General features: G+C 46.6%; 1 protein-coding gene across 4 annotated transcripts in view; it reads right to left on the reverse strand.

Moving 5' to 3' along the window:
- Positions 1-21453, reverse strand: part of Banp (BTG3 associated nuclear protein) — a 72887-nt gene that overhangs the window by 45971 nt on the left and 5463 nt on the right. For 2 of the 4 annotated variants that reach the window (XM_004645004.2, XM_023705257.1), the window contains exons 3-5: positions 19556-19755; positions 8353-8469; positions 6657-6832 (exon numbers count right to left, since the gene is read on the reverse strand). In XM_004645004.2, the coding sequence (XP_004645061.1) occupies positions 6657-6832; positions 8353-8469; positions 19556-19755 (493 nt within the window). The remainder of the gene's footprint in view (positions 1-6656; positions 6833-8352; positions 8470-19555; positions 19756-21453) is intronic. The other 2 variants (XM_004645006.2, XM_023705258.1) reach the window with 1 other exon arrangement.

The following is a 21453-nucleotide window of genomic DNA, read 5'->3' on the forward strand; positions in this document are numbered from 1 at the left end:
CTGATCCTGGAAGAATGGGTCTCCCTATTTGTTGCTTCCACTGGGTCTGCCCTCCTCTGTGCCGGCGTTACCTGACCCTGTGCTCTCAGTGGCTTCCATCTTACCTGTGAGAAAGTCAGAGCTTCTAGAAGCTCATGCATCAGTGTGCATTCTCCGCAGCCCGGCTCCCACCTATACTTGCTAGCACTGCATCCCCACCTTTCTTTTCCAGCACCCTCTGTACATGCAATACCACACACCTGCAATCCCAGCTACTGAGGCTCAGGCTGGTGGTCAAGTTCCAGACCAGACTGAGCAATGTACTGAGACACTATCTCAAAGAATGTTAAGAAACAGGGCTGGGCTGTAGCCCAGGTGGAGTGCTTGCCTACCATGCATGATGATTCAATCCCCCAAACTGTCAAACAGCAAAAGAAAAACAAAGACTAGTCAGAGGCCCAGAGTGTTCCTAACACAGGCAGTGAAAGCATGAAGAGATCCCACTGTTGGGACTCAGAGGCGCAATCTGCTTGATGAATATAAATAACCAGCATGAAGACCACATTCTTGGGCTAGAGCTCCCTGTGCCACAGGCATCGGCATGGAAGGGGAATCTGCTAGAAATACCTCTCCTCAGCCCTGCCCCTCTCTGTGGGTCAGAGTTCTATCCAGCAAACCCTGCATTCCTCAAGCAAGCTAAGAAGGCTGATTTTGTAGCTGGCTTCCTGTGCTCCAGTCCTGAAGGGCAACATGGCTCATGGAGCTCTGTGGCTATGGGGCAATATTGGAGTGTGGAGTGTGGATGGGCCTAGGTAGAGCAGCCTGCCCTACTGGGAAGAGGGATTTCCTGGGCCTGAATTTCCACCACTCTTGCGATTGAGGCACCTGCTGAAATCAATGACCTTGATCAAGGTCTCAGTGAAAGTAAGAGGTAGTGTAACCTAGAAGCAGAGCTCTCACCTAAGCTGAGGCCCTGTGTGCTAAGAACAGGGAGACTCAGGCACTCCCAGAGTCCTCCTCTTGACCAGCTGCCATCCTCAGCCCTCCCCAACTTGAGGACACCTTCTCTACATGAATCAGAAGCATTGCTTCACATTTGCTTGCTGACAGGAAGTGCTGGATCACTGAACTTTCTGTACATTCAAGATTCCCTTTAGGAAAAAGAAAGAATGATTAGAAATCCCAGGATGAATTTGCACAGGAAGGAAGACACCCACACATCCAGGTTACATGTCCTCACCAGGGAACAGCAGCTGCACTGCCCTTCCATATGTGCTCAGCCCTGACTCTGACCTAGATAGGAAACATGGGGGACACAGGCCAGTCTAGAGCCCATCTTCTCACTGAAGTAACAAACTGTGCCTTTTATGCAGGAAACAAGAAGTGCTTATGCACTTTGCAGTAACTCTGAAAGATCTAATTGTGTGTGTGAAACGACAGATTCTAGTAATGTTTTCTTTGAGACAGTCTCACTATGCAGTTCAGGCTGGCCTCGAGCTCAGAGGGATCCTCCTATGTCAGCCTCTCAAGTGCTCAGATTACTGGTGTGTGCCACTACACCTGACCTCTAATAGTTTTATTTAAAAAGTATAAGGAAAAATAAACTTGCTTTCTCTCCCAATCATTTAATCTTTAAAGAAATTGTCCCTTTCAAAAACTATTAAAATGAAAAACTTTCAGCAGTAATTGGGATTTTTCTTGCCACTACCACAGTTCAGAATGCAAGGAGTTGCTTTGAGCAAGTCTATTTTAAGTTCCAGGAAAATAAAATGGACAGGATAAAGCACTGAGACAACAATGCAATCACCTCCCAGGGCAAGTCAAAGGTTAGTGAAGAAGAACTGCCCCCTATCCCTCACAGGGAAGGAAGAGAAAAGGAGGAACAGCAACAAGCCCTTCAGGGTTTCTCCTTCCCGAATCTGGGCAGAACCACCCATATCCCCTCCTATCTTCAGGGCAAACCCCATTCCCACAGATGTGAATCACTGTGTACATTGAGGTCAGACCAACTCGACCAGCACCAGCAGACGTAGGGAGCAGTCCCAAAGGTTGCCAGCTCGCCTTCGCCAGATGCCCTGCAAACTCTGCTGATCTCAGAGATGTGGTCCCCAGGAACGAGCACCTCAGATGAACCAAGCGTGTGGGAGCAGATATCTGTGACTCAGAGGCACTAGGGGCTCTGTCATAGGCTGGACCTCCACACACTCCTCAGCGCTCACTGCGAGTGCTTAGCACTTGCAAGTTTCCTAAGCTGCCCCTGAGTCTCCTAAGTCAGTATGTCATAGTTGTGGGAGTCACTCAGGATACACTGCTTTCTCCAGACAGAGGACAGTGAACAAACTAAAAGAAGGCAAGATTGCGACCTCCTGAGGGCTTCCTGGCTGTCCAAAGACTTGACACATAAGTTCAATTCCATAACAAAGCAAACACTGGATGAGGTCAGGGCCTCAAGGTCCAGTTTGGCTACCTCCAGGCAGGGTTGCTTTTTTTTTTTTTTTTTTTTTTTTTCCTGTCTTTTTGAGGCAGGGTTTCACTATGCAGTTCAGGGTGGCCTTGAATTCACTTTGCAGTGCAGGTTGGCCTTAAACTCTCATTGATCCTCCTAACTCAGCCTCCAGAGTGCTGGGATTATAGGCCTGTGCAACCACGCCCAGCACTACAGGCAGGTGTGCAGAACAGATGCCGTGCACATGTAAACTTCAGGTAACGTGTTATCAAAAATAAATTTTCAGGGGGCCTGGCCCTAGCTCAGGCCTTTAAGTGGCTGCTTCCACAAAGCTGTCAGCCTCAGGTTGCTGGAGTTCGAACCTCACACCTCTCCTGCTCGCCGAAAGTGCCCTGAAGGCATTCGAGGAACCAAAAACATAAAATAAAATAAAAAATAAAAAATAAATTTTCACCCAGGTTTTATAAAGCCTGCCCACACTGCTTACCAATCCAAAAGTGACAAACTGCATAAAAGAAGAAAAATGGTTCAAAAACCATATGGTGCTCAGAATATATTTCCAAAATAAGAAACTGAAGGTTGGTGCCCCACTGCCTTTCAGCTGTATTATTACACACATAGCACAGGCCAAAATGTCTCTCCCACCAGCACATGGCCTAATAACTACAAGTAATGCATTTTCTCCACCAAGAGAGATACTTCTTTGTGACTTGAGCTATTACATGCCACACAAAAACATCCTACCCTGAGGCCCCCAAGTCCCCACAGCCCAGGTGAGAAAAAAGGTCAGCACCGGCCACATGCAGCTGGGCTGGTGCCACATCACACACATGATACAATTTATGCACGTGTGGATGAGTGGACACAACAAATACCTGGGTGGGTAACAGGGCCAGGAAGATTAGCCTGGAAGGGAAGGACGTGTCAGAACTGAGTGAAGATCACATGCCAGAGTAATGTTGGGAGCCAGGCAGGTGCCACAGTGCAATTTTATAATTATGTGACATAGAATTTGAGAATTTTATTTTTTTATTTTTTTAGAATTATTTATTTATGTTTGTGAGTGTGTGTGTGTGTGTGTGTGTGTGTGTGGCCAGCTCAGCCCACCAGGGGGCGGGGCTGGCTGGCATGTGGTGCTGGGGGATTGAACCGCGGTCCCTGTGCTTTGCTAAGCTTGTTCTAAGTAGGTGCTTTAGACCACTGAGCCATCTCACCAGCCCCAAATTTGAGAATTTTAGAAATCTGTATCACTGACACTGTACAAACCACAAACTGCAGAAATGTCAACTTAGATATAGAATATTTTACCACTTTTCTTAAAATGTTTTTTTTTAGGGGGGATATGGGCTACTTTTGCTTTGTTGGTTTTTGGTTTAAAATAGGCAGTTTCAGATCAACAATTCTATTATAAAGATTTTGCCACTAATGTACAAGCATCTTCTTAAAGTGAACAACTATTAGCAAAAGGACTACAACGCCCTGGCCATGTGGTCACTTCACAAGCAGGGTCCAAGCAAGCATCTGCCATCAGCCTGGCTCTCTGCAGCAGTCACCTCCTGTGACTCACTTGGTCACGATGATGCTGATAGCTCAAACAAAGGTCAAAGTCTCAAGCAGGACTCAGACCCTGCCCTGGTGTGCCTCCTACCTCAGTGGGTAAGGACTAATAGCCTGACTCAGTAATAGAAATAAAGTAGCTAGAATGTACCAAGAATAGGATCAGTTGTGCCTGTAATCCACCTATGACCCCAGCACTCAGGAGACTGAGGCAGGAGAATTTGAGTTCAAGGCCAGCTGGGGCTACAAAGTGAGCTCAAGGCCAGCCTGAACTGCATAGTTAGACCCTGTCTCAAAAAGACAAACAACAACAAAACCCACGATGGGTTCCATTAATTAGGGATTTAGTTAAATTTGCAATAAAGGGTTTAAATTATTCCTATGTGGGAATTTGATAATCCCTGCAAGACTTGACCAACCCTACCTATAAAAGATGAGTGCTTATGTGTGCCAGGGAAGGGTTACACTTCAGTTGTAATGGGATTGGCACATAGGGCCTGAACTGTGGATTAGCACTCCTCCACACTCCAGGTGCTCACACACCACCACAGGACAGGCCCAAGAGCTAAGCTCACTGCACATACTCCAAACAAGAGATGATGCTCTTTCTCATTTGAATGGCGTTCATATCACTAACAAATTAAATACCCAAGTAAAAACTAGCATAAAACAAAGTGGCATGTTTGTGGTACAATAAATACTCACATCTAATATAAAACAGCATGTAAATTCCTAAAAACTACTTTGAAATCCATGATCCTCTAAGACTTCAAGCACTCCAATGCTTACAGAAGAAGACAAGAACAATCCGTCCACTTGCAGCTCCTGGCTCTTATCAGGGACCAAGAAGACTAAATACAAAGACAGGTCCATTACCCTAAGCAGCACACTGTATCCTGATGCTTCTCTAACACAGACTGGCTGAGCAGCGGCACTACTAGACAGGATGGCTGACCTGCACCCCAGCATGCACAGAGGGTGAGCAGATGCTGCTTTACAACACCAGGCTGACATACAAGATGTCATGTACTGACTACCTCTCCAGCATGCAAACACGTAGAGATCATTTAAAAATGGCACTGTCTGTCTCTAGTCATCCCTAGACGCTGTGCCAATGCAATGGCTCAGGCTGTTCTCACTGGCACACTGCTGGGCACACACTGCCAAGGACAGTGGGGAAGATGTACCACAGAGGTCTTCTTGGAACAGAGTAAGAAAATATGACGGTTCCAAAGTAAGACCTGCTCTTTAAGATAAAGTAAAATCCTAAATTAGAAAAATATCTCTAGTCAGCCCTGATCCTAACCCCAGTGCTGCATATATGTCAAAGTCACTCTGGTGAAAACAATCAGCTTTTAGCCCAATCACAAAACTCTGCTAGAAACCTCTTCTAGAGAAGCATGTCTTATTCTGGGATGCTGAGGTAGGAGGATCACAAGTTCAATCCCAGCCTAGACAATGTAATGATTTAGTAAGAGCCTATCTCAAAATAAAGGTCTGAAGACATAGCTCAGTGCAAAGACTCCTGGATTTAATTCCTAGTATCAGAAAACGTGAAGAAGTAGCAACAGCAGCAGCAGCATGTCTTACACAGAGTACCATCTCCCATTCAGATACAAAGAAAAACCGTACTCTTCCTTATGGTATTAATGACACTAAGTACACCCAAAACATGACTCCTTTTCCTACATGCATTTTAGCTCCAGTCTGGTGTTTCCCCAGAGGAATGTATTTCACAATGATCATATCATGAGACAAAATTTTAAATAAGAAATTTTTGTTTTAATGATAATCCCAGACTCTCTAATATTAAGTGCCTGGTTCATCTGCCGTCTTACTTTACACCAAATGCACATCAGACCTCAGGGGCTAAGCAGCCCACGGGCATATGCATGAAATCCACAGAGGGGGCAGAAGTGCACCTGGTCCTCTCCACTGTGCTGCAATGCGACCTGTACTCAATTCCCAAGAGGACAGAATTAGTAGCATGCCTCTTTTACCTTCTTCTCTTCAAATCTAGTGTCAAAGAATCAGGTGCCCTGCCGAGCACGGTGGCACATTCCTTTAAGCCTAGCACTTAGAAGGCTGACTGCTGCAAGTTCAAGGCCAGCCTAGGCTACATAGTGAGTTCAGGGACAGCCTGCTACCATCAGAAGGTAACCAAGACATGGCTAAAGAAGTAAAAGCAGTGTAGCATGGTAGTACACACCTATAATCCTAGCACTGAGGCAGAGCATCTCAAGTTCAAGCCCAACTTGGACGACTCAGCAAGACTCTATTTCAAAATGAAAAAGAAGGGATGAGGATATAATTCAGTATGAATACTCTGGGTTTAATCCCCAGTACTACAAAAAAAAAAAGAAAGAAAGAAAAAAAGAAAAAGAAAAAAGAAAAAGAATGGATCTGAAGGTGGAAGTGCAAGTCTGTATTAGTGTGGAAAGATTTCTATTCTACAGGTGTGAAAGTGAGTTATGAAGTCATAGTGTACAACTAACACAGAAGAGATGGTGGATATAACCTCCAAAGGGTGGGATTTCAAGTTATGGTAACTTTCTTCATTAGTTCCACATTGATATTTTCCTTAAGTGATAAATGTACATCATTTCCCTAAAGAGTGAACACAAAGCTTCACCTTGGCTGTGCTGGCCAGGCAGGGAGTCTGCTAGGGACGCACCTTCTGAGTTCAAGGTGATTAGTGTGACGTTGCTCCCGATGTTCTGGCTCCCAGGCTGGCCACAGTTCGACACTGAGTCACTGGCCTCTGACCCACTCTCCCCATCTTCATTGTGGCTGTCGTCTTGACCTGGCACCTTCACCACAATGGTGTTCTGCCGCCGCCCAGGAACAGCACTGAGGGAAGAAGAGCGCACGGTCTACATTGTGAGGGTGACAGGGATGACCACCAGCCCTGCCTCACTCAGTCCTGGGCCTGGGACTGCTCCCAACTTGGCCTGGGCACAGACCACAGACAAATGCACCTCCCTACACAGCTCTTTCTATAGAGATTGACATTCCCTAAATGCAGAAACAGTTTGGAGCTGGAAAGATGGTGTAAAATAAAACAAACATTTAAAGAAAATATTTATATCACTAAAGAAGTCAGATCATAACTCACTAAGCCCTGGCCTGGAACACTACTTCCTGTCTCCAGAGGCGAGCCTGCAAAGTGCTGACTCGAGCAGCCATCGTGAGGGCTGTGTTGAGGGAAAGACTACGTGGACAGGGAGTCTAAATCCCAGATCACTCCATTCCTCCTGCCAGACACCCAGAGGTGACTCAGCCTCCAAAAACGTAATCGCACTCCCAACTGTTCCCACAGACATACCACGGAGTGGGCTTCCATGGCCAACCAAGAATTTCAGGAATCCCCGGGTGCTATTCTCAGAGCAGGGAAGCTGTTCTCAGACCACACAGCTTGCTACAGTGTGCAGGGAGCCAAGGACATTCAGAGGCCATGACCTGCCTTCAGAGTAACTCTGACAGCGGTGTGTGAAGCATCCCACAAGAAGAGGAAGCAGGAATACCCATCAGCAGTGTCCAACAGGCATGCCAAGCTGTGGCTACCCCAGGAGGGTGCTACAGTTGTGTTTTCTGGACTCAAACCCACAGAGGACAATCTCTGAGCTGGCTTCTGTGCTCCTGAGCTGACCCTCTGCCCTCAGCACCACCCCACGACAGGCACATCCTCCCCTTAGCAGCTAGCCAGCCTCAGAGACCCTGCACCCTGCCTGTCACCCACAGATTAGGACTAAGACTGCTGCTGCCGCCTGGAGAACCTGGCTAACATGAGAACCCTACACAAAGCTGGAGGAGCAACAATCTGCAGAAGAGATGGAAAAAAGGCAAAACAGGACTTCATGAAGACACATGGTGACAGAAAGCAACCAAGCCCTCAGGGAACATGCAGCCCAGACAGTGGACGGGGCCCCTTGCAGCAGCCTTCCCGGCACAGAGTGAGTGTCCATTCCCATTTCTGACCAAGTGTCCATCCAACACATCCCAAAAGAAAAAGTGAATGAAAACCATAATTCAGCATGCCTAAGTCCCAGAGCAAGCCTGAAGAGTGTGGTTGTGACCTGACATGCTGCTACAGGGATGGACAGATATGACTGACCAGGGGCCCCTGTGAAAGTGCACTGCCATCACCTGTGCCATGGTCAGTCTTGCAGATACCCCCTTGGACAATACCCTCTCTGCACCACACCGCACTGCACTTTACCCTCCCCAACTTCTCAGTGCTGTGGCTATGCCTGCTAGCATCAACCCTGCCACCAGAGGTGGACTGCATGTTCATGTTGTGCCCTGGCTTGGGACAGGACTTATTCTCATCACAGTGGCAGGGAAAGGTGAGGTGGTATGTGGCTACTGACTTGCTAATGATATTTTCCAGGGAATCCGGTGCCCTGCTGCTCAAGGGGTCTTCCATCTTGGCTACAATGACATTCTGCCGATCATTGTTGAGTATTACTGTAGTCTGGGGGACGACGCTATAGAACAAAAGAATCACAAGAAAAAGAAGACCTTAAAACAACAACATTCATAGTCAGATCAATCAGAGTCATTTAATACAGTCAGCTACCAGTTGCCTGCACCCAGGAAGCTGGCCAAGGGAGGAATCACTCAGTCTTAGACTGGTGGATTAGGGTCCTTTAGCAGACAGCTTAAATTCTAATTGTTGACTTTCTGAGTTTCTACAACTGCACAAGGTGGGAGAGTTGAGGATATCTAGTTTGTGAGGTACAGGCCAAGGCACCTCAAGCTGTCATCTGCAGTAGTAGGTCTGTTTGAAAACGAGCTTCCCTGACCCTCATCCCTCCCAACCAATACCAAGGCAACAAAGGCTCAGGCTGCCAATGCTGGCAGCATCCCTCAGTCAGCACTCTGGAGAGCCAGCCCACCCAGGACCTGCAGCATTCTAGAAAGTGCAGAGACCACACCAAAGGCCCCAAAGCTTTGCCCCTGGGAACAAAACCACAGTTCAGAGGAAGCACCTCTACATTGTGTAAACAGGCAGGGCCAAGGCAGCTGATTCCCAATCATAGCTCATTCACAGTTTCCTATCAGTCATTTGCTAAACCCTTAGCATTTATGGTCACAAGAAATTTCTGGAGTATGCTTTGCAGTGAGAGGTTGGGGGGATAAAAGGAACCAATACCCAAAACACAAAGTTGTATTACCTGAGAAGAAAGTACCACTCTTAGGGGAAAGACCACTTTTCTGTGATTTGCTCATGTGAAAAATCCAGCCCAGTATGGCAGCCACTGTAGCTGACCCTACCAGTTGCAAGCAAAAACGGCACTTGCACATTCAAGTCCATTCTACCACAGCTGACTTTCCAAAGTGAAAGTGTAATCAAACACAGGTCAAATGTATTGTTTTTTTTCCATTGTTAAACTGGTTCTTTGGTGACATCTATCAACCCAGAATTTAGTAAAAAATAGTTTTTCAGAAATTGGGTAACTTCCGAATCACCTTCAGAATGAAGGTGATTGGAATGTGAATGTAGCTCAGTAGTAAAACACTTGCCTAGCATGCACAAGGCCTGGGCTCCATTCTCAGCATGGCCAAAAAATTAAAAAACTAAAAAATTAAAGGTAAGTTACCTAAGGATTGATTCAGAAAGAGTGACACAATATTAAGTGGCAAAAATGAATAGATGTAGATGTGCATGTGAATGTTTCTGGAAGCATTTTCAGGAAGGTAGAATAAATTATGGAGCTGCTGTTACTTTCCTATAGGACTGGGCTTTTAAACACATGGGTACTTCCTTTCCCTGTCACATGCACCAGAGACTCAGGCTGTCAGCCTATCTCCTCATTTTCATGTGTCACTTTCTGGGATACCTGAGCTCAGCTACAAAGCCCCAGGCCTGGAACACTGAAGTGGGTGGGTGCTGCCAGGCAGAGACCTTGCAGGTGAAATTAAAGCCCTCACTGGGCTGCTAAGCCCGTCAGAGGGAGCGTCACTTGGCTGAGCCTGGCCTCCACAGGCGGGTACTGGAGGGAGAACTGCCATGTGCAGGGTGCGGCCTGCTGTGCCTCCCTTCCAGCCCCAGCGCCTCACCACTGTGAAGGCTACTTCCTTAGACATACTCCTCCCAGGGCTGGGGCTCATGCTCACCTCCCTCAGGGCACACACGTGTGTGCGGCACTTTAGCTGGTTCTGACTGAACTCTGATTTGTGTTTTCTTTTTCTTTTTTTTTTTTTTGCGGAGCCGGGGATTGAACTCAGGCCCTTGCGCTTGCCAGGGATGATTTGTGTTTTAAAGTAATTCCAGAACAGTACAGGACATCATGTGAGCCCTGCCCTAACTGTGACACCCTGTGTGCACTGTGCCTCTGCAGCACCAGCACAAAACAATAGCCTGGAGGAACCTGGAAGATAAGCAGCCGCCCCATCTCCTTTGTACAAGTATGGGCACAGAGAGTGTGTGCCTGTGTGGTCCTGGGCAGCTGGGGCCCATGCACAGGTCTGTGCAGCGACAACCCTCAGATGCAGTATGGCCCCATTGACCCAAGGAGCCACCCTTACCCCACACTCAGCCTTGCTCTACCCAGAAGGAGATCCAGCCCTGTTTTCCACCTCTACAACTTGACTTTGGAGAATGTGAGCCTTCTGGGTGGGCTGTGTGCCCTCTGCAGGATGCTCTGGGAGCTCTTTGGTAGTGCACATCAGCACACTGGTGGGCAGTTTCCATAGCATGGGACACTGGTTTGTCTCACCACCTACTCATCAAAGGGTAATTCACTAGTTTGGCTATTACAAACACAACTGTTATTAGCTTCTGAATACAGATCTGTCCACCTCACTGAGAAAAATGAGTTCCAAGGGCCCTGGCCGCCACTCTGGGGCTGCTTCCTGTCCCGCCAGCGGCGGAGCCCTCCAGTGTCTCCACACATTCACCCACAAGGCACTGGGGCCACTTCTCCTCTGAGGCTGGGACAGAACTCAGGTCTTGTTTGGGTCCTGACAACAAGCATCAGTGGCTCACAATGCTGAGCAGCTGGCACCTACTGTGCAGTACCACAGCTCCTTGCTGGTGACAGCTGACTTGGGATCTGCCCAGTTTCCGGTGACCAGGTGCATTTGAGAGTCCTTACTTTTCTACTGGCTGTGTGCTGACAAGTGTCTTCTCCCCATTCCAGTCTGCCTCACTCTAAGCCTTACTCTAAGCCTGAAAGACCTTTTGTGCTTTTACCTCAATGCTATGGTTTCACCTCTAGATCTGTGGCCCCTTCCAAGTTAATTCCATACAAAGTGGGTTCCATCGAGGTTTGCTTTCTTGCCTTCCTACAAGGCCTGGCTGCATCCACGCCAGCTACTAAGAGCTGTCCTTCCTCACCAAGTCGCTTCTGGAAAAGTCAGCTGGGCACATGAGTCCCTACATAGCTAGTCCTGGGTTCTCTGGTTTGTCCCACTAGTCAGTCAACTATCCTCTATTGCTTTGTACTTTTAAAAGTCTTTCTTAAGATTTGAACCCATTTTTGTCTTCTTTGGCTTTCACTGTCTCCCCTATACAAGGGTCTTCTGTCTGTATTGTCCAAGGGTGCACCCTAAGTGCTAAGCACACAGTTGAAGAATTCTATCTTCAACTGTGAGTGAATTAAAAATAAGCTCCTGCTGGAATTGAATGTTTCTTGATACCCAGGTCATCATGACAAAAGAAAAACAACTGAGAATTGTGACCAGAGCAGAAGCTTAGGACACAATGCTCTCTGGGCAGGGGGGTGAATCAATATCCACAAGACACTGAGCCAAAGGAGACCCCAAATCCTGTGGACTTTCTGGGTGCGCTAGCCCCCAGAGGCTGCCCCATCAGGCACTCAGGCATGACAGGCAGTGATGCTGCCAGTTTCTCAAAACTCAGAGTCCCTGAGGGCTCAAAACTGTCCCAGTTCACCATCTCTCCCAAGCTCTGGAGAAGATGCTGTGTTTACTGTTCTTCCCAGGGACCTGTGATGGAGCCTGCAATGGAAGTGAAGTGCTCTTGGGTGGCTCACTGGAACTCCATGTCAGCTACTGGCCTCTCAGTATATTTTAATTGTATACCTTAATGGGTTTCGAACAGGTGACCACCTTTCAAAGTAGGCATGCAGACATCTTCCAAGCTAGGCTTATAAAGTGACCTTCAGCTCCTCCTGAATTCCAGGCATGTCTTTGTCTCAAAGTTGGGAGCATCTGTACTGCTTCCTGTCCCCCTGACTACCCCCCCCCCGTAGAACTCAGCACATCACATATGCCACACAAGCTCCCTACCCCTGAGCTGTGTCCCCAGCCCTGCCTCCTTTGCTCATCATATTCACAGGGGAGATAACCAGCTGTACTCTACTTGTCACTGCAAAGCCAAGACTGCCTGCCAGTCTGAGAGCTTCAAGCACGGAGGAAGGAGGCAGATGAACAACACATCAGACATCTGAAGTCGGCCAGAGCTCCTGCAGCAACAGGGACAGCATCACATGCTGTTCCTTCATGGGCATAGCCTGGTACTGCCCATTGTGTGCTGCCAGGCACATCCAAGCCAAGAAGTACAAGATGGACATAGCTTTGCCAGGAAGGGGAGAACACAACCCCAAGGCCTTGCAGGATGGAAGACACTGGGCATCAGAGCCACATAGGCCACTGGGGAGGACATTCACAGTGCCCTATGGGCACAAGAAGGAGGCACTGCCACTATCAGTGTACATCTACAGCCTCTCTGGACATTGTGTCATGCCAAGCAACCAAACATGGATAAGCCTTGTTTTAAATACTCTCTACTAAAATCAATAAATAAAGGGCCAGCCAGATAGCTCAGCAGACTAAAGTATCTGCTTAGGCAGACTCAAGGGCTGGGAATTCCATCCCTGGCCTGCTGTGCCAGCCCTGCCCTTGGGGCATGCTGAGGCAAGATTGAGACTGGGCGTGGTGGCACATGCCTCTAATCCCAGTGCTTGTAGGCTGAAAACCAGGAAGGATCACTATGAGTCTGATCTGTGTAGTGAGACCCTGTAGTCCATGTACTAAACACATGAAAAAAAAAAAATACTCTCTACTGCCTGTAAGTTAAAAATTAAAAACTCCTTTGTACAGCAATTAACCACTAAGAAGAATATATGCAGTGTATTATTTGTTGAAACTGTACTTTCGATTTGATTTGAAACTGTCTCATTGCTATATGTTTATCAATAAAACTTTGAAAAGAAAAAAAAATTAAAAACTAGGATCTTAAAAAAAACAAAAAACAAAAAAAACTAGGATCTTAACAAAATACTTCAGGGTAAGAACAAATTTACAGAAAAATTTTCTTTTCAATGTCTAATGAGAGATGCAAAATATCATAAAATCACCATCCCAAATGGCGAACCGCATCAGAGAAAGGAGAATAACCCTGTGTAACAAATCCCAAACACAAGGCACAGGAGAAAGGCTTCCAGGACCAACCAGCACCACAAGGCCCAGGACTCAGCTTGTCAGGAACTATGGGACATGCCAACAGAACCCTTGAGTTTTTTCCTTGGATTCCCAGAGCAGAAGAATGAGCCACTTACAGCACATACTCCTCTCCTTTCCTTTCCTTCCCCCGCCTCTCCCACCTGCTCTCCTCTCTTCTCCTCAGAGTGGGGACCATGCTCAAGAAGTCAGTGCATCATCTCTGGGGCTCCTTCCTCAACCCACAACCCTCTCTACCCATAAGGACAACATGAGACAGGTTTCAACAGCTAGATGTCCAGAAGAGAATTTCTCATTCATCAAAAACAAGGAAAATCTGAAAACCGTCACAGACCAGTGAAGGCTATAGGACTTATAGTCTAAATGCCATGTGGACCTATAAACACTTAAAAGATACTATGGGCCAGGTGTGGTGGGCACACCTGTATTCCCAAGACTTGGGAGGCTGAGGCAGGAAGATCACAAGTTTAAGGCCAGCCTGGGCTACCTAGTAAAGTCCTGTCTCAATAAAAAGACACTATTAGAATACTGTGATATACAGGAAACCCAACACCTACACAGCAAAAACCTCACAGAACATGGGTGGAAAAGAACTGCTCTAGCCTAAGAAAGAGCAACCTTAACAACACAGAGCCAGCTCACCCTGGCTGCTGAAAGGCTGGAGGCCTTGCCTGGACATCAGGAGTGAAAAAGCACTTCAAAGTAGAGGAGACACCAAAATGAGGCCAAGAATAGAAACTTGACAGAAAGAAAACTATTAAAAAACAACATAGTCACGTACATTTTCAAAAAATCCTACAGGAAGACTGGGTGTGGTGGTGTGTGCCTGTAATCCCAGTGCTTGGGAAGCTGAAAACAGAAGGATCACTATGAGTCTGATCTGTGTAGTGAGTCCCTGTAGGCCCTGTACTAAATACATAATAAATATTAAAAATAAGGGGCTGGGGAGATGGCTCAGTGGAATAAGTGCTTCTCTGGTGAGCACAAGGGCCTCAGTTCAATCCCTGGTTCCACCAAAAAATTAAATAAAAATAAGATCCTACAGGACAGCTACTAAAATAAGTGCATTTGGAGGCAAGGATGTGTAGCTCAGGGTAGCGTGCCTGCCTAGCATACAGGAGGCCATGGGTTCAATCACAAGCACTTAAAAAGCTATAGCAAACGTAGAAATGATCCATGGACACTGGACACTAAAGTTTATAGTTAACCCCAGGGATAGTCACCTTCATGAGTGCAGCTGCTGCTTAAGGGATCGGCGTAATGAAGTATGCACAGAAGCTATGTTCCAAAGACGGAATGGTACTGACAAATTAAAATGTGCCTTCCTGGAGAGGCACGCCACACTCATGGGTCAGAGGAGTCCACTCCTCCAGAGTGATCTGGAGTTGACATAGCTATCAATGAGGTTATGGGAATGTGACACTGGGGCAGGACTCAGGGTAAGACCTTAGCCAAGGTCTACAGCCAGTTGTGGCTGCTGGGCCACATCTCTCCATCATTGGATGATGTCAGCGGCTCCCCAGGCAGCATGTTTGGGAGCTGTCTGCTGCCTTTGGTTGGTACTCAGCTCCTGACATGCACAGGGCATCACAGTGAGGGTACCCAAAGGGTGCAGTTGTGCAAGGCAGCACACACTGGTCAGGGAGAGAAGTCATAAAGTTCAACAAAACAATTGAAATTCAAAATTAGATATAAGAGAATTAAGCAAGTCTGACATGGCTCAGATAAAATAACTTCTCCATCATTCAAGCAGCCTTCCTGAGGTCTGGCATGTTCCGAAGCCTCTGAAATGCTAGCTTTTTGACTGAGAATATCTATGACCCCAAAGTGAGAACACTAGGTGTGGGTCACCACCGCCAAAACTCCCCAGTTCTTCAAGAGATACGTTTCTGCCAAGAAGGCATGAACACAGACAACAACAAACAAAACAAAAAGTCTTTTCTTGAAAATCCATCAACATTTAAAACAAGAGCTCGTCTAGGAAGAAAGTCAGCCACAGCAAATCAGAGGGGACTTACCTCATACTTGGTCCCAGTTCCTTCCCCTTACCTCTTCAATGTTAAAACCTCATGGCACTGCCCTAGGATTATCATCACTCAGATCTCAATTTATGGCATACATGGGAAGAAGGGAAGAGCCTATCTAACAGATCTAAAGTCCACTTCCATTGTCTTCAAGTACAACACTGCACTGGACAAAGCCCCATCCAGGTAATTTCACAAACATTTTTATTACAAGTAGTAGACTCCAGGTTCAGAACAAATAGGCTTTCTTTTCTTCTCTTCTTGAATGTATTGAAAGAATCTCATTCAGGTGCAGAATCCAAAAATCTGGATTTAAAATGCCAACTTCAGTTGGCAGGACTTCATTGCCTCCTGTGTTTGGAGAAGTAAGAGGAACAAGAGACTTTTGGCACTGACAACACAGGCCAGTCCAGGCCTGCTAGCTTTAGGTAAAAAACAACTAGCAGGTGGAGTGCATGTCAAAGTGCACAGGGTCTCATGAGATGTGTCCTCCTGCTGTAAGGTTTGGTAGCATCTCTAGGCCAGGGGCCATAGGTCCTACAAGGGCAGCTCCCTTGTGCTTTCCAGGGGGCATCTCAGCATGGAGAGGCCCAGAAAACACAACCTCCAGCCTGCCTTCGGTCTGCAAAAACACACTCAGACTTCCAACAAACTCCTCACAGAAAGTGAGCATTGAGCCCAAGGAATTAAAAATTACTTTTAAGTGCACATAATTTGGGCATAAGATAATCCCTGACTTATAAGCTTTCTTTAATATCTGAGGCCACAAATACTTCACAGAACTATCTAATTATTCAAAATGTTAACCAGAGTCCATCAAATAGCTCAGAGAATTAAAGTGTCTGCTAGCAGGCACAGAGGCCTGCAGTGCCAGCCCTGCCCCTGGGATGAGATGGTGATTGAGACTGGGTGTGGTAGTGTGCCTGTAATCCTAACACTTGGGAGGCTGTAAACAGGAGGATCATTATGAGTCTGATCTAGTAGTGAGACCCTGAACACCCTATAGACCCTTCCCTAAAATACAGGGAAAAAAAATTAACCAATTTTTGAGGACTACTCTATGCTCCACTGTCCCCCTCCCTCCAGTCACACAATTCCCATTCACTTGTGTGTCTACACATGAGTGATTTTCTATGTTAGTTTCACTATATTTCATTGATATTCTGGTGATGCTCTTAACTCTAACCCTCACAAAAATTTCTAAAGAGCATCTCTCCAGTATGGGAGGGTATGGTCTCCACTGGAATACATCAAAGCAATATAGCAGACCCAAATCTGTCATCTTTGCATCTTCTTTTTGAAGATGAGGAACCTGGCACTGCAATTGGCTGGGTGACATGGCCAGTATCCATCAGGGTGACTAATACCTGGAAACCCACATTGCCCCACTGAGATAGAATTCCACACCCAGGTCCCTCAAGTCTGCTCCTCCAGCTCTGAGCTCCTCCTTGCAGCAAGGCCCAACACTCAGTGCAGGTACTTCTGGCCCAGGATGGGATAGATAGCACTGGAGCTTGGTGGGCATTGGCTAGGACACTGAGATAGCTTTTGTTGCCTAACAGCCTAAGCAATCACCTGAGTGGAGAACCAGCTTCCTATTCACACAAAAAAACTTTCAGCAAAGTTTTAATATGACTTGGACTTTCCAGGAACTCAATTATTGCATTAGTGCAGAAACGTTATACTTTACTTTCTTATAAATGTCATTAAAAAGCTGGGGCCATAGCTCAGTAGTAGAGTGTTTGCCTAGTACGCACAAGGCCCTCAGTTCAATTCCCAGTACCACAAGAAAGAAAGAAAGAAAGAAAGAAAGAAAGAAAGAAAGAAAGAAAGAAAGAAAGAAAGAAAGAAAGATAGTTTGTTCATTAAGACAGGTAGCACACACCTACCTATAACCCTAGCATTCTGGAAAGTGAGGCAGGAGGAACGCTGCAAGTTCAAGGTCAGCACAGGCTACAAATAAAGTTCAAAGACAGCCTGAACTGCATTGTGAGATTCTGTCTCAAAAAGGAGGGAAAGAAAGAAGCAAGGAAAGAAGAAAGGAAGTTAATTCATTAAGAACCATTCCTACTCTACCATGCGTATCCTGTGTTGATACTCTCTTTCTTTTTTTCCCTTTTTTTTTGGTAGCAGGGACTGAACTCGGAACCTTGCATTGCCAGGCAGGCACTTAAGCTACTGAGTTATCGCTGTAGCCCCCTGTTCCTGCCTTGTACTATTCCACCAGCAGCTAATGTCTGCAATCCAGGTAGAAAGGCTATAGCAGGATACTACATGTATGCAGGGCATGGGGCTGAGCCTCTGCTCATGTTCAAGTGTGGACATACTATCTCATGATGCACTGCTGTCCTTTTTCTTCTCTGCATTACAGTAAGAGCACTCTATTCTTTAAAAAGAATTATAAACTATACTTCATAAGCACTGGATTTTGCCTTCCTAAGCAAGCATTCAAAACAGAACTACGTTTTTTTGTTTTTTTGTTTTTTTTTAAGAAAAAAAAACAGGGCCAGCCAGATAGCTCAGAATTAAAGCACAGGCTTAGGCAGATGCAGGGTTCAATCCCTGTCGTGCCATGCCAGCCCCGCCCCCATGGCAAGCTGAAATAGCAACTGACACTGGGTGTGGTGGCTTGTGCTTGTAATCCCAGCACTTGGAAGGCTGAAAACAGGACGATCACTATGCGTCCGATCTGTGTAGTTAGGCCCTGTAGATCCTGTACTAAATATACAACAACAACAACAACAACAAAAGGCACTGGGTTACCTTGTCTGACAGCCAAAAAGCAGGTCTGAGCAGAGAACAGACTGAGAGCCCATGTCTAGGTTAAATACAAGGGCAGCCAGGCTGCATATACAGAAGGGAGAAGGCCTGCCTCATGGAACACAGAACTACCCCATCAATGTCCTTGTCAGAAATGAGATGCTAGGACCCTTCCACCCCTGCTAGAGGGGTGGGCAGAGGCCAGGTGGCATGGCAAGTACCAGGGCCCACTATAAATTATGCCAGCACAGCAGGTGGCATCAGGAGCTATCCCAGACAAACCAGGACTGAGGGCTCCTTGGCACTGAGGACATGTCAAAGCCAGCCAGCAAAGGGATCCCTCTTCTCTCTCTGCAGGGCTTTCTCAAGCCCACACAGTGTCTCACACTGATCTGGGCCCCAAAATACATAGGCTGCATGGCACCAGCAGCCACTACAAACACACATAGCAAGGCCTCTGCCTGGTTGTGGCTCCCACTGCCATCTCTCCCACAGGAGACGGCCCTCAAAAAAGGCTTTCAGAGTGCATCAAATACAAACGCACATTTTAAGTTCCTGCCACAAATATGACTTCTTTATAGCCAGTTGTGGAAAAGGATAAACATGCCGTAGGACTTGTGATCACTGCCCCCTGGAACTTGAGTGTGTCTTAAGATATGCTGCCTTGGCCTATGGCAGCAATAGCAAACCTTTTAAGAGATTGCATGCTCAAACTGAAACCCCAAACCCATCTGCTTATCACAAACTGCAAACATTATGATTAAACTTGAATAACTGGGGGTTTGGTTTAGAAAAATGTTATCTGTTGCTGAGCTGCTAGGGCGACTTGGCTCTTGTGCCAACACAGAGGGAGAGCTTTGCATGTCTGCTGCAGCACATGTCCATGGGTACACCACCACTGGCCTATGGGATACAGAAATGATCAAAGACTTTCTAGAACATCTTTCTAACTAAACTGTTCATAAAGCTTCAAATATTCTCTAAGAAGAGGCATTAAATACTATTTTTTAAAATAGACACAATAAAAGCTAGAGACTTGAGTGGAAAGTCTGACAGGTTCCAATGAAATTTATAAACACCACATTTAAAGACGAGTATCTAAAGACCAGCCAGACAGGTGGAAAAAGAAAAGCAGCATATGTCTGTCTGCAAAGATACAGTGGTTAAGTGCACAGGAAGGGGCATGGTTTTCATCAGAAAGGAAAATGGGCACAAGCTCAGGTCACTCCAGGTGGAGCCCCATTCCATTCTGGTCACACTGAAGTCAGCACCCAGTGTCTACAGCAGATCAAGTGAAATCAAGAGCCCAGGCAAGGATTTGAGTGCTTCCCTACAGTGGCCCCCATTCCTCTATCCTTACCATCGTACTTTGTTGCAGGTCTGGGTGGCACCGAGTGGGGAGCCCGCCACCATGGGGACCTGGATGGGGCTATGTTGCTTGTTGGTGACCAAGTCCAGCTTCTCTTCCAGGGATTTGCATGTGGCCTCCAGAGCTTGCAGCTTGGCCTCAATGCTATCCAACCGTAAGCATATGGTCTGGTTAATGGAATACAGAAAAGACTGGAAGGGAAACAGAAACAAGTTTCAGAAAGGACATCCGCAACAATGAGGAGACAATTCCAAGCCACCCAACAGTGCCTCCTTGACTTGGGTGTCCTGCACTGTGACCAGTAATTCACTTGCAACCAGAAGCAGTCAATCAACAAACACATTTGTGTGCTCACTTCAGGTTACTTCCCTATGCATGGCTACTCTAGCTGTGTTCAAGTCCACAGGACAAATACCTCCACAGTCTCTGACAGGTTATAAAATCTATCAGTAAGTTCACACCTAAGCTAGACAATCCTTCTTACAATAAAAACATACTACAGCTAACATCCGAACAGTCTAAAAACCACAGGCCCTGCATGTCTGCACTGCATTACCTGTCTAGAGGTAATGACCAATAGACCAATAGATCAATAGACTGGCCTGGCTTTGAAGTCCAACAGGACCCTGTGTGAGCTCTGAATAGCAAGCTTGCCACCTAGTGGCTGACAGGAGAAGCAGCCCTGTCTGATCATGGCTGGGTCCAGGCCCTAGGAGCCAGCGCGGTTGGCATGGGTTGGCAGTACCAAGCATAAAAAGGGATTAAACACACAGCCTGGACAGAAGACGGGGCTTCCCCTCCCCAAGGGCCTCTCCTGCTGAAGCCACCAGGGACACGTAGGACCTCCCAAAGAGCCATTCCTCTCTGGGCCACAAGGGCAGACAGGACTCACATTCATCTAAAAGGAATCTATATGCAGAACAAGAAGGGCCTTGCCGCACCAAACTAAGGATGCAGGTGGTGGACCTTGTGCCTGGTGTTAAGATCTTGTGACTGGCACTGAGGTGCCTATGACTACTCTGGGAATAGAAGTCATCCCAGACATCACAAGGTCTATACTGTGACTGTCCTTAATCTGAGTTTTGCAATTCATTGTTGGAGTTTGGCTGTGATGCAGTATATGTCACAGATGAATGTGACTGGTAGCCTAATGTGGGAGTGGGTTTTCTAAGCCTCTGCAATCGGGGTAACTTGCTTCTCTGCCCAAATGCAGACATATACCCCTGCTGTCCACAACGTCTGCTGGGTCTGAGCAGTGAGAGGCAAGACCTGCTGTCTCTTTACTGTGTTCTTCTGATAGCTTCCTTGTGGTATATTTGTTCACTTAATTGCTTCTGGGAAAGGACAGTTCAAAACATGTAATCCATGCTTGAACTTTAGCTTTTTAAAAAAAATTTTAATGTATTTTACTACAGGGTCTACAGGGTCTCACTGCATAGATCAGACTCATAGTGATCCTCCTGATCCATGCCCAGTCTCAATTCTCAGTGCGCCCCGGGGGCAGGGCCAGCATAGCTTGTGGTTTCAGAGACTGAACCCCAGCCCCTGAGCTCTGCCTGAATAGGTGCTTTAGTCTGCTGAGCTATCTGGTTGGCCCTTTTAACTTTAATTTTATTTTAAAGAGTGCTTTTTACCCTTGGGGGGTGGGGACACAGCTTCTTTTGTATATATGAACTGCTTTTTTTTAAAAAAATTAAATGAGTAAGTCCAGCACTACCCACAAAAAAACAAAAAAGAAAGAAAGAAAAAGAAAAGAAGCAGAGTGATAGCTCAGTGGAATAAGTGCTTGCCTGGCAAGTGCAAGGTCAAGAGAAGAGAAGAGAAGAGAAGAGAAGAGAAGAGAAGAGAAGAGAAGAGAAGAGAAGAGAAGAGAAGAGAAGAGAAAAAAG

This window comes from Octodon degus, unplaced genomic scaffold (assembly GCF_000260255.1).
Source record: "Octodon degus isolate 3935 unplaced genomic scaffold, OctDeg1.0 scaffold00215, whole genome shotgun sequence".
Classification (NCBI taxonomy): Eukaryota; Metazoa; Chordata; class Mammalia; order Rodentia; family Octodontidae; genus Octodon; species Octodon degus.